The 12,137-nt window shown below is 38.4% G+C and overlaps 2 protein-coding genes across 6 annotated transcripts in view; both read left to right on the top strand.

Annotated features, from left to right (window-relative positions):
* The window catches only part of nipbla (NIPBL cohesin loading factor a), a 30,501-nt gene extending 27,433 nt beyond the window's left edge, over positions 1–3,068 (top strand). For all 5 annotated transcript variants that reach the window (XM_044195471.1, XM_044195470.1, XM_044195467.1 and 2 more), the window contains 4 exons: positions 15–376; positions 531–705; positions 1,456–1,653; positions 1,750–3,068. In XM_044195471.1, coding sequence (XP_044051406.1) covers positions 15–376; positions 531–705; positions 1,456–1,653; positions 1,750–2,112 — 1,098 coding nt within the window. In that variant the 3' untranslated portion in view covers positions 2,113–3,068. The remainder of the gene's footprint in view (positions 1–14; positions 377–530; positions 706–1,455; positions 1,654–1,749) is intronic.
* A 712-nt stretch (positions 3,069–3,780) lies between these two features.
* Positions 3,781–12,137, top strand: ndc80 (NDC80 kinetochore complex component). Its single transcript, XM_044195472.1, has 17 exons — positions 3,781–3,937; positions 4,475–4,573; positions 5,033–5,116; positions 5,675–5,801; positions 6,416–6,588; positions 6,999–7,101; positions 7,251–7,340; positions 7,635–7,728; positions 7,916–8,016; positions 8,363–8,507; positions 9,103–9,308; positions 9,605–9,754; positions 9,966–10,055; positions 10,205–10,297; positions 10,576–10,706; positions 10,904–11,006; positions 11,520–12,137. Exons 1-17 carry the CDS (start codon positions 3,930–3,932, stop codon positions 11,646–11,648), a joined length of 1,926 nt encoding a protein of 641 aa, XP_044051407.1. The 5' UTR covers positions 3,781–3,929; the 3' UTR covers positions 11,649–12,137.

Below are 12,137 nucleotides of genomic sequence, written 5' to 3'. Positions count from 1 at the left end.
ATTTTCTCCTTTAGCTTCTGCTAAAGGAGCCGAGGCATAAAGAGAAGAAGGTAAAGAAGGAGTGGAAGAACATGTCGGATGGGGAGGATGAAGAGGAAAAGATGAACTGCGATTCTCCCAGGAGTGATGATGAAGAAAACAGCAACAGTGATGACGATGTGGTACGGAGGCCTAAAAAGGCCAGAAAACCTGTTGCAGACAGTTCAGAGTCAGAGTCTGATCTGGATGATTTGGATTTGGAGGATGTAGACAAAGTAATGAGGCTCCTCCCAGACAATCCCACAGGTCTCTTGGACTTTGCTAATGCTGTTCAAGGCATCCTGTTGCTTCTGGTGCTCAAACAGCATCTGAAGAACCAGTATGGATTCTCTGATAGGTACGATCCATATAATCTTTATTTCTATACAGCCTTTATCTAATTGAATAAACCTACATTTTTCAGTGTGGATTATTTTAACCAATTCAGACCTTCAACCACATTGGTAATCCCATGACCTCTGTAACTTAAAACATTTTTTGTCTTCCAACAGTAAAATTCAGAAGTACTCTCCAACAGAGTCAGCCAAGGTGTACGATAAGGCAGTGAACAGAAAAAACAACGTTCACTTCCACCCACGACAAACCATTGACTTCATCTCCAACAACATGGCTCACGCCACTCTGACAAACGATGTCAAGAGGCGGATAGTCAGACAGTACCTAGATGTAAGTAATGAAGCTGTATCAGAATAGGGTTCATTTCCAGTGTTTAATGTACATCACTGATTGTCAGTTAATCTTTCACTGGTTTTTAGGTTGTATTATTTTCTGTCCTCTCACCAGTTACTTACATCAGCATTTAAATAAAATGTTCTAATTATCTGCAGAAAGTACCTTTAATGTACCTTTAAGCTATCTTTAACTCCTAAGGGCTTCACCTGGCCTTATATCTACATTGTATCTGCTTAGGCTGAACTGCTGTGGCTGGCTCCACTGGCTTGATTTAGGCAGTATCATCTTAATGCCATGGCCCGCTCTACCCTCACACAAGTAAAGAGCAGATACTCTGCAGCATGACCCAGCCTTATATCTGTATTGTATCTGCTCAGGATAACCTACAGTAGCTGGCCCAACTGGCTTGATCTGAATGGTGTGACCAGCTCAGTTTTGCTTCCAAGAGCTTTCATTTCAATTTCATTTGTCTGAAGAGCATGGCAGCTTCATATAAATCTAGTTGTAATGGAAGACTCCACTTGTTTATTTAAGTGTACACATTTTGTTTTTCTGGCCAATGTTGGATATGTGTTCCCACATCTACTCAAAGAGTTTTGCCCTTCAAATCATTCAAATCCCCTTAGTTTGCAGTGGTTACAACTCTGTTCTTTCACATTTGGTTCTTAGAGGTCGATGTTTAACTGCTGCGGAGGGTGAAACTTATGTCTCAAAGTTAGTTTCTTGTCTTTTCACTCGGCACAGTTCAAGGTTCTTATGGAACATCTGGACCCAGACGAGGAGGATGAGGAGGGAGAAGCGTCTGCCAGCGCTAACATCAGAAACAAAGCCATAAACGCCCTACTGGGAGGTTCCGGCCCCTTGTCAGGACCGAGTCCACGTAATCAGGCAGGACCAGAGACAGATGACGATGATAGTGATGGCGACGAAAGGACCCCAGGGGTGAGAGAAATAGATACACACACCATTTATAAAATAAAATTTCAAAATGTGTCGAAAAATAGTGCAACCTTTTTTCTTTTTTTGTCTTCTCTGCAGTCCTCTCGAAGGTCAAGGCGAGCAGGTGACTCCTCGGACCCCGGCCGTATGAGTGAGACAGTGGAGGCCATGGATGTGATTGCCCTCTGCTGCCCCAAATACAAGGACCGGCCGCAAATAGCTCGAGTCATCCAGAAGACCTCCATTGGATACAGCATCCACTGGATGGCCGGCTCCTACTCGGGGCCCTGGGCAGAGGCCAAGAAACGCGATGGCCGCAAACAGGTGCCTTGGGTGGACACTATTAAGGAGTCGGACATCATTTACAAGAAGATTGCCTTGACCAGCAACCACAAACTGAGCAACAAAGTAGTACAGACTTTACGCTCACTGTATGCAGCGCGGGAAGGAGGGGCTAGCTAATGGCTCCCGTGTGGTGTTTTTTTTTCCCTTTTTATTTTCTTTCATTTCTTTTTTTTTTTTTGGTCCCCCTGCTCCATTTCTACTTTATCAAAATCCTCCTCTTCCCTGCTCCTCCTCCTCCTCCTCAACCTGCCACCTCCAACGACACAGCCAAACTTCACTGGATTCCTACCCTCCTCCTCTCCTTCCTCATTTTTGTAAGAAAACACAAGAGAGCAAGAATATTTGACACTACATACTTTTACATGAGTTATTCTTGCAAAAATGAAAATGACACAAAACATAAGACTTATTATATTAGAGGGACTGCTCATGTTTTGTTTGTGTACAAGTGCAGAGGATAGAATCCAGAAGGCATTAAAGGAATAATTCACCCAAATTATCCCTTAAAAAGGCTATCAGAATAGAGACCTGGAGGGAAATGTTTTGTCAACATTGTTGTGGGAGCTCCTTCGCTGTTGTGCAGCAGATTCTAGTCGCTCATTTCTACTCCCACTGTATCATAGTTTAACACAACAAAAAACTAAAATGTTTATATCTCTGAAGACAAAAAAGCTGTAAAAAAAAAAAGAATAAAACCTTAAGTGAATGTTGGAAATTAGTCTTTTTGATGTTCTTATTAAAGTGTTTTTGGAGTTTATTATACTATTAGCACCCTGATGGTTTTTCCTTTTAGCTTTTAGATATTTGAAGGAAAAAGAAGAAAAAAAGAAAAAAAAAAGAAGAATTTTTATTTTTGTTCACTTTTATTTGTCCATGCTGTACAATGGCAGAGTCCTCTGAATATAATTTATTCTATTTCGAACTACGCATGCAGTATATGTGGCCTATTGCAGGAGGATATTTTGTAAATGTAGATTTTGTTGTATTAGGTCACCCTAGTAATAAGAGGAAAGGGGATTGATACCCTTTCGGTGGAACAAATACTGCAATAAATTTTCTACTTCTCTTTGTCACTTGTCTGCTGAAAGTGTTAATCTGATCTTTTCATTTTGCAAATGAAGAAAAGTATAGGACCTGGATACTGCTAAAGCACAGACAGGCCCGAAAGGACTAAGAGGGTTGATAATTTACACAAGAGGGAGAAAGCCAAAAAAAAATTATGCCAGACAACCCTTTTTATTCGTATTTCTGTACATAGATTTCAAAACAAACAAAAAAGTATGGTCATAATTTATGGTTTTAATTGTTTCTATAGTATTTGAATATACTAATCACAACTGCAGGGTTTTTTGGAACAAATTGTTCCCTTTTTGAGAATCAGCCTACACCGCTGTGGAAGACCTAACGTGTTGTTTCATTTTCATTTTTATACCAGCTGTATTTTGTATACAAGACAGTATGATCACCAGTGACACATTTAAGACTATAACAGTCATAGTACAATAGAAAAGACTGTATTTTGCAAGAGGACTTACCCAGCATTTTAAATTCAATTGATGCAACTCAGTGGGTGAAGTAATTAACCTATTTTTCCCCTCATAGTGTTTTTTAGATCACCTTCAAAATGACATACGAGTTAAAAGCTTTTACCTGCTAAACAGAAGTGTAATCTTGGACTGCTCTTCCTCCAGACTTTCTTTTATAATGAGACTGTGTGCGTGTGTGTATGAGAGAGCGAGCGAGAGAGAGAGAGACTGTGGACAAGTCGTATTATTTGTAGAGCGCGTTACGAAGCCATCTTGGACCAAATGACTCTCCGTACTCTGGTGATGTCACTTTCATCCGGTATTTTTGTATTGTTTTGGCGGGGTTTACAATTTCGTCCGTTCGATGTTCGATTAATTTTGTAAACATTAGCTCTCCACCTACGAACTATGGAGCGGTACGTCTTTAACTCGATAGAAAACCACTTAACGTTATTTTGTATAACTGAAAATAATCAGCAAACAACATTCTGACAAAATGTAATGGTTTTGGTAACTTGAAGATATTTCCAGCGCAGCCAGTCGCCCTTATTGTGGCTTAACATTGGCCAGAGTTAGCTAACGCTAGCTACCGTTAATTTAAACGATGTTACCAACCGTAATGATTACTTCACGTCACCTTACTTGCAAAAAACGATTTAGCTAGAAAACGATTAAGTCGGCGTGTTGAGTTCTGTCTAGTTGGGTCACTGGATGAGTAGCTAACGTTACATCGCTAGTTAGCTAAGCTAACGTTACTGCATAGCATAACGTTACACTGAGATTCTGACAGACTACGTTAACGTTAGCTAGCCGTGACCATATCTACTGAATATTACAAAATGTAGCCAACATGCACTAATATGCAGTTTTATGTATTTTGGGAGATTTTGTTAAACAGTAGAAAAACGTTAATAAACAGCATCTGTTTCTTTTTCGTAATAACTCGTGTCCAGCGGAAGGATGAGTCGAGCAACAGGTAGCAGACCATCGGAGCTGCCTATGCGAGTGCAAGACAGCAACAGGATGAGCATGGTGTATACAACACCTCAGAGGTTGGTTTAAAGTAACTTTTAAGTAATTGAATGCCACGTACAGAGTCCACTCTTGTATTAAACACATTTGTGGTTGGTATAACCTAATATCAACCACACCCACACAACAATCATACACGTTACTCTGTGACTGCTTCTAATAAGGGGTTGTATCTAAAATATGACATAGAGATAGCTTAGTTTAGACTATACTGTAGACAGAAAAAGATTTTGGGTGTAGTTTCAAGCAATTTTCTATATGTGTAATGACAAACTGGGGCACAAACACCAGGGCATTATTTAATTCATTAGGGGCTTCATAGTTTGGACTTCTACTTATGTTTGTCATGGGCTGATATGTAGAAACATTATTTGTGAACATGTGATGACCTAGTGAAGAAAGATTAAGATTGGATTAGTGGCAGCTTGTTCAAATGTCAACAAGTGGAACGCATCGATTGTTTTAATTTTTTTTGACAGTAAACAGCCTTCATTTGGAAAGCTCAACATACCTAAACCACAGTCTGTGACCTCTGAAAGACGGACCAGCTTCTTTGGTCCCCGGTAAGTGAATAATATTTCAGAAATGTACAAAATTGCATTACAATGTTTTTCACATAGATGTGTAAAAACAACTATAAAAGACTGAGAACATACAGAATATTTTGTATATACATCAATAAAATCTAACACAGATTGTACCAGAACAATTACAGTGGTAGTAAGATGAAGTAAAGTAATGAAAATGTATAGTCTTTACCTTACACAGTGTATAAGAAAACTTCTGTATGTAAGTATCCTGTGAATATGACCCCAGAGAGAATAATACCTCTGTGAAAACCTCAGCTGACTGAGCCTTTAGTTACTTACTTGATTTAAACCAGTGTCACAAATGTGGTAAAAGGTACTGAAAGTAAATTAGAAGAGTTGATTATCTTACTCAAGGTAAAATCAGTCAAATTCATTGTAAATTACTAATCTAATGAGTGTCTTTTGTTTTTCCATTAATACATTTCCACAACGCAATTATTTAGATGCAAATGAAATGAAACTGTTATATTTCCTTAAATTAACAAAATTGATATTTGATATTGTGGTTGTATGTTAATATTTTGACTGCAGGACTAGTGGAGCCAGCATGCCACGTAACAGCATCATGTCAGGGTTTGGAGGAACTGAGAAGATCAAAGACGCCAGACCGCTGCATGATAAATCCTTTGTTCAGCAATGTATCAGACAGCTGCATGAGGTAAAAACACTTTATTTCTCAGTCTATGTAATGTATATACACACAGAAAGGTTTGTCTGTTTTAACATTGCTACACCCTTTATGTTAAATACATTAAACCCACTGTGGGAGATACGAAAATCTGTGACTTTAGTGCCACATAGTGGTTGTATCCAAAAAGTCACTGTGGCAGACAGTAACATACACCTCATTTCATTGAACTGCTGAGTATTAATGCAACACCCCTTTGTCTGTGTTTGTGTGATAAACACATTTACCACACAAAGGTCTGAAGGGCTTACGTTATATATTTTACCTGGTTGTGCTTTGTTGCAAAGCTCCAGCACCTTTGGTTCTACTTTGATAGCTTCACCACTATATCAGCATAATATCAATATTGGCTGATATCAGGTTTGTATTTTATTTTTTATTTGTATTATTACATTAGTACTGATTAAATATTTTTATTGCAGCCAATATCTAGCTGCCAATATCTAACGGAGTGTGGAATTGAATTATAGCTGAACCTCTTTTTTTACCTGCACTTGCAGCACAAAAGTAGTATAGGTGTTTGTCAGTATGAGTGGGAATCCATAGCTCTGTTCAGCTTGATATTCCTTCTTATATCTTTCAAGTTCTTGACAGAGCAGGGTTACCCAGGCACTTTGTCAGCCAAGACCCTCCAGTCTCCCTCTTCCAAGGAGTTTGTGAAGATGTTTGAGTTCATCTACCGCCAGCTAGACCCAACCTTTGAGATGCCAAACTCAAAAGTTGAGGAGGAGGTTCCAGCTATCCTAAAAGCTCTGAGGTAAAATGCTATCTTTTAGTATTAATAAGTATTGTACTGTATATATTAGTATATCTTAGTTTCATTTAGTATCCCTACAGTCTTAAGTGCATATTTGGTACTTGGTAGCCTAGCTATGTGTATTCAAAAGGCAGTTTAGTACCACTGAAATTTAAGGATGGGGGCTGGATAAAACAATGCACAAAACATTCATAAAAATATAAAAAAAACATTGGTATCACAGAAAATACAAAGAACGATAGAGAGAAAATCTTTAAGAAAGGCTACAGCTTATAGCAAAATCATAGTACAAGAAGTCTGTACATGTAAGTAACTTAACCATTTGTTGTGAGCCTTCATGTTGGCTCCTCTTCTATAGTTTAAGAAACATTGCTGACTGTCTTTATTTTTCTCCCTGTTTCCGGTTTAAGGTATCCATTTGTTCTCTCCAAGTGTTCAATGTATTCTGTTGGAGCTCCCCATACCTGGCCTCAGGCCCTTGGTGCTCTCATGTGGCTAATTGATAACGTCAAGGTGAGAAGCAAACAACACTATTTAATAGGAATTACAGTGGAGCGTTTTCATCTAAAACCAGGTTCATTTGCATAGGATGCAGAATGCAACAAAAAACGCAAAAAAACTTATTAGTTTAAACCAGTGTTTGTGCTTATTCTGTGTTTCAGATCAACTGGAGTTTGAGTAAGCAGGAGCTGCTGTTCAGTGATTTCTGTGAAGACAGTGACAATATCGAGGAAGGGGCTGAGTTTAACAAGGTACTCTGACTTCTTTAAACAGCATCAAACACTCCACTGCTAAAAAAGTATATGTAGAGACATGTCAAGAGGATATATTGTACATCTCTTGCTGGAATCAAACACAATACCTTCTTGTTACATGGTTACTAACAGTATGTGTTTTTGTACTGATGCAGTATATTACAAAGCTATTCAAGTGTTCTCTCTGTATTTTGACCAGCGTCAACGTCCTCAACAGAAGTGAACATTATATGGGTACTCTAACTTTGTTTTTGTTTTTTTAATCTTCTCTTTCACTTTGTTCCTGTGCAGCTCTTCCTGGACTTCACAGCTGAGACATACTCCAAGTTCATGCAGGGTGATGACACTTTTGAGGATGAGGATGAAACATTCCTCAATAAACTAAGTAAGCACAGCTTCTCTCTATGAAATTAATTGTTTTTTTAATAATGAATTGGTTTCTATGTATATTTAAGCATCATTTTAATTCAGTTGTGTTTCAATTTATATTTTATAAGGAAAAATTAGAGTCCAATCAACAAATTCATATTGAAAAATCAACAAGAAGTGTGTGTGTGTGTTTGTCTTCACAGAGAAGCTTTACAACGTTGATGAAGCCCTTCTGGCCGCGATGGAGGAGAAACACAGAATACTCAGTGATGAGGTTGAACGACTGGAGAAGGAGAGCCAGACGGTCAGAAGACTTTCCTATTGACGCATCCCCATGTGTACAGATTAGATTATGATTTTAAAATCTTGATATTTCCCTTACCATTTGTTGTATACAGTGAGGGCAATTGTATTGCATTAATTCTAAGTGGAAAGGGTGAAAACCTGAGCATCGTCAAACAAACAAACAAAAAAAACACTGCTCAAAAGGAAAGGAAATGGAGATATTTATGACTATTGGGAGGTGCAAGCTGTAGCTGAAATATTTTCAACCTTTGGACTGTAATAAGTTCTATGAGTAATATGAAACATCTTTAGTGTGAGCAACAATAAATCAGACAGATAATTGTCTGTCTCTTCCTCCTGGACAGGACCGTCTAATGACCAAGAGGATGGAAAGGGTGAAGCTGCAGGCAGACCTCAAGAAGCTCCAGAGTTATCGAAGCAGCCTGGAGTCCTTTAAAGCCAACCTGGAGAACAAATCTTCAGAACTGAATGATGAGCTGGAGACCACTGGTACATACGGGCAATAAAGTGTTCAATGTAACCATGTCAGTCAGCCAGTTCTTTGGCAGGACGCACTTATCCTGTGGGCATCTGATGATGTCTGGATCTGAATATTCAGTCACCATAAAGACAGCTGTGCATATTACACATTTCCAAGTTCTTCTTGGTCCTCTGCATTCTCAGCAACAACATAATAAGGATTCTAGTTATGGGTTAACTGGACTTGTGTCTTAGCTGAGATACTTTCTCAATTTGAGTCCCTGTTTAAAAACATTTAATATTCCTGTTTTTAATTAAGAGATCATACTTTACAGTGTTTTATAGACTGCTAACAGTGCAGAGTGCAAACATTCAGTCTCTTACTGTCAACCAGTAATTATTCAGTGCAAAAAAGGCTCCCACTAAGCAACATAGTTCTTTAGTAGTAACTAAACAGTATTCAGGTTCAAATTAGCACATGGTTACCCGGGTGTTTAAATAAACTGTTATGTGGTCACAAGTGGGCTTATTGGGTCTTCTACAATAGCTTTGAACGTCTCCAAACAGAATTGAGGATTGGTTCGGATTCCATATTCATCATGTTTTTTCCTCTGTTCTTCTGCAGTCAGTCATCTGGACTCTCTAAAACATGAGCGAAATGAACTGCAACACCTCCTGCAGAACCAGAAGTTTACTCCAGCTGATGTAGAGAGGATCAACAGAGAAAAGAGGGAACTCCAACAGACCATCTCCAGTCTCAGCAAGTCTCTTGAAGATGGTGAACAGCACAAGTGGAATGAAGAGATCGCTCTGGCCAAAGTCAAAGAGAAGGTACTGTATACACATCTAGTATGTATGCAAAGAGGAGTAGGAGTTGTAGCATTTGGTTTTGATGGTGTATGTGACATATGAATCATGCTCATACTCTGATATAATATTCATGATATCAGTTTCTTCTTGGGAGGGATTAAACTATAATATTTTATATAAGTGTTTTTTTGCTACCCAGTTGTAGTCAGTGTAGTTTGATAATAGAAGATGTTTTTCATCCAGTGGCACACATTTTGACCTTTTGATTTGTTTCCTTGCCCCTCCTGTGTCTGTCCTGTTGATACCCTCTATCCCAGGTGGAGTTGAAGCTAGCAGAGTACCACAAGCTGGCACGTAAACTGAAGCTGATACCACTGTCTGCAGAGAACGCCTGTGGTCACGATTTTGAGATCAGGCCGTTTGAATGTGGACCCGGCAGCATGGTTCAGCATAAAACGCAGATACAGGTACTTCCTGCTAATCCTTTAATTTTAATTAAATTCCGTATAAACAAGACTAGCTTACTATCCCAATGATTAGGTTTCTTCCATATGCAGTTATTTGTAGCTTTGGACATTTTTTTACTACATTGTAGGCCGTTGGAGATTGGATTGTTTATTGTGTGATGATGATTTTGGTATTCTGCGTACTATTTCTGATCTATGCTGTGTGTTGTAGATGCTCCTGAGAAAGCTGGTCAGTGATGTGGAGGAGGAGAACAGTCGATTGGCCAACATGAAACTCAGTCTCGAGGAGTCTTGTGAACAGGTAACACAATTGTTATTATTTTTGCACTATTAACTTATTCCCGTACTGACACATCGCATCTTTTTTAAAATCACATTTGGAATATTAGAAAAGGCAGCAACAGTTTTTTAGTGCGGCATTTATAATGGTTGTGTGCGCGTGTCTTTAAGGTGAATTCTAACATCTTGGACAAGTCCAATGACCTGAAGCAGCTGAGAGAGCAGATTCGCAAGCTGGATGAACGATTGGATTTTGACATGCAGGTACAGTCCATATAGTTCAGTCTGTTTTATGTTGGTAGCAATTCCATATTACTACATGCACCATTTGGCATCCACCAAATGGCACACATGGAGCAGACCTAACCAAATTTAGACATGATGGCATTTGTTTTGGTGTCAGTTCAGCACTTAACTATTTGTCTTCTGAGCTGAAAAACAGGAATGAGTTAACATTTGAACACATTGGTGACATACAGAAAATGCACAGTTGCATCATACACGTACTGACAACAGTTTCCTGTGTGTTTGTGTCTGTATAGGAGCTGGCCCGAGAGGAACAGGATTGGGCAAAAGAGATGGAGTCAGCAGAGAACCATCGTAAGCTTCTTGAGAAGAAGGTTAATTATGGTTATGACGAAGCTGTGCAACAACTGAAGGCAGCGCAACAACAGTGAGTGACTATTACATATATTTATCAGCAATATTTATGTCTTAAAGATTACATCAACCTTTGAACCTAATATCTCTGCCTCATTTATTAAGATATTCATTAAATGGGGCTTGATGCGTGAGCTTTAACATTTCTGTCAATCTGAATGATGAATTTTTTGTTTTAGCATAAAACACTTGTGGCCGACTCTTTTTCAGGTACCACCTGGTGCTGCAGGAGACCAATGAGGAGAGACGAACAGTAGCCAACAACCTTGCGTCTGTGTTTACCACAGCTGCTAACCACTTGTCCATTACAGAGGTAACTTTCTTTCAACTCTGCATCTGTCACTCATGCTTTAAAAAAGAAGCTATATCTCAGGCATACTTCAAAGAAGAAGACAGAAAGAAAATTACATTAAATTTTAAATGGCGTAGGCATCTACAAACTTCTCTAAACACAAAGTGTAAATTTGTTCTCGCAAGCAAACAAACATACGTACAACAAACAAAAATTTAGAAGATTTATTTCACTGAGGTTTAGATGTCATATCATTGACTTGATATGTTGAGGCTTTCCATGCAGAAAAGATTTGATTGTATGAAAAATACAATACAAATTATAGCAAAATGGCACTGATAAGCTAAACAATGCACTATAATAGCTATCTTAATCCAAACATATTTAACATGTTCTTTTTTATTCTCAGTAATGACTGGTCTGGTAGAAGCATTATTCATGTTGTATCTGTACCTGTATTTATATAATTCTAATAGATTAATGTGTAATATAATAATATATAACCCATTGACTCCTGTGGTTCCTGTACAACAGAAGTGCCTGGAGGATCTGCACAGCAGAGTGCAGCGTGTCTGCTCTAAAGCTGTAGAAGAGGATGAGGCTGCTGTACAGAAGCTGCGGGGAACTTTGAAGAGCTTCATGTCCAAGGCAAACAGTTTATAAAGTGAGGCGGAAGGATAGAGGCCTTCAGGTCTGCAGGGGGGAGATCATTTCAGACACTATGGAAGTGTGTGGGATATTCCCGTTATTTGTGTTTTTAGTTTGTTGCCATCTTGGAAAAAATAAACAAATGACTTGATTTTCATTCATTTGTTCTGAACAAGTTTTTGGAAATGTATCATTACTTATAATCTTAGATTAACAGAAAAGAAAAAATAATTTTTGGTCACTGTCAGTTTTCTGTGTATAAGTTATTCTGTTTTTAATTACAACAGCAGTGTGTTTTTGCCATCACAGATACAATGTAAATACAAAGTGGTTGCATCAAGATGGAAGTTTTTAAGTCGTAATGCATGTCCTTTTTAGTTCCCTGGTATTTACAGACTCAGATTTTCATGTTTATGTTTTGTGTCATTCTATATCAACACTTTTCTGGTTTTTGTATTAATAAACATTCAAATGCAAAATAAAAATGACTTTAAATTCCTCCAA

The sequence above is a fragment of the Siniperca chuatsi genome, linkage group LG5 (genome assembly GCF_020085105.1).
Source record: "Siniperca chuatsi isolate FFG_IHB_CAS linkage group LG5, ASM2008510v1, whole genome shotgun sequence".
In the NCBI taxonomy this organism is placed as follows: domain Eukaryota; kingdom Metazoa; phylum Chordata; class Actinopteri; order Centrarchiformes; family Sinipercidae; genus Siniperca; species Siniperca chuatsi.
This window is presented reverse-complemented; position numbering and strand designations above follow the sequence as displayed.

Excerpts from the sequence above, each read along its gene's own strand:
- ndc80 (XM_044195472.1), top strand. Across the intron at positions 5,802-6,415 it reads GTATCAGACAGCTGCATGAG|TTCTTGACAGAGCAGGGTTA; the intron begins GTAAAAACACTT and ends ATATCTTTCAAG. Across the intron at positions 8,508-9,102 it reads TGATGAGCTGGAGACCACTG|TCAGTCATCTGGACTCTCTA; the intron begins GTACATACGGGC and ends GTTCTTCTGCAG.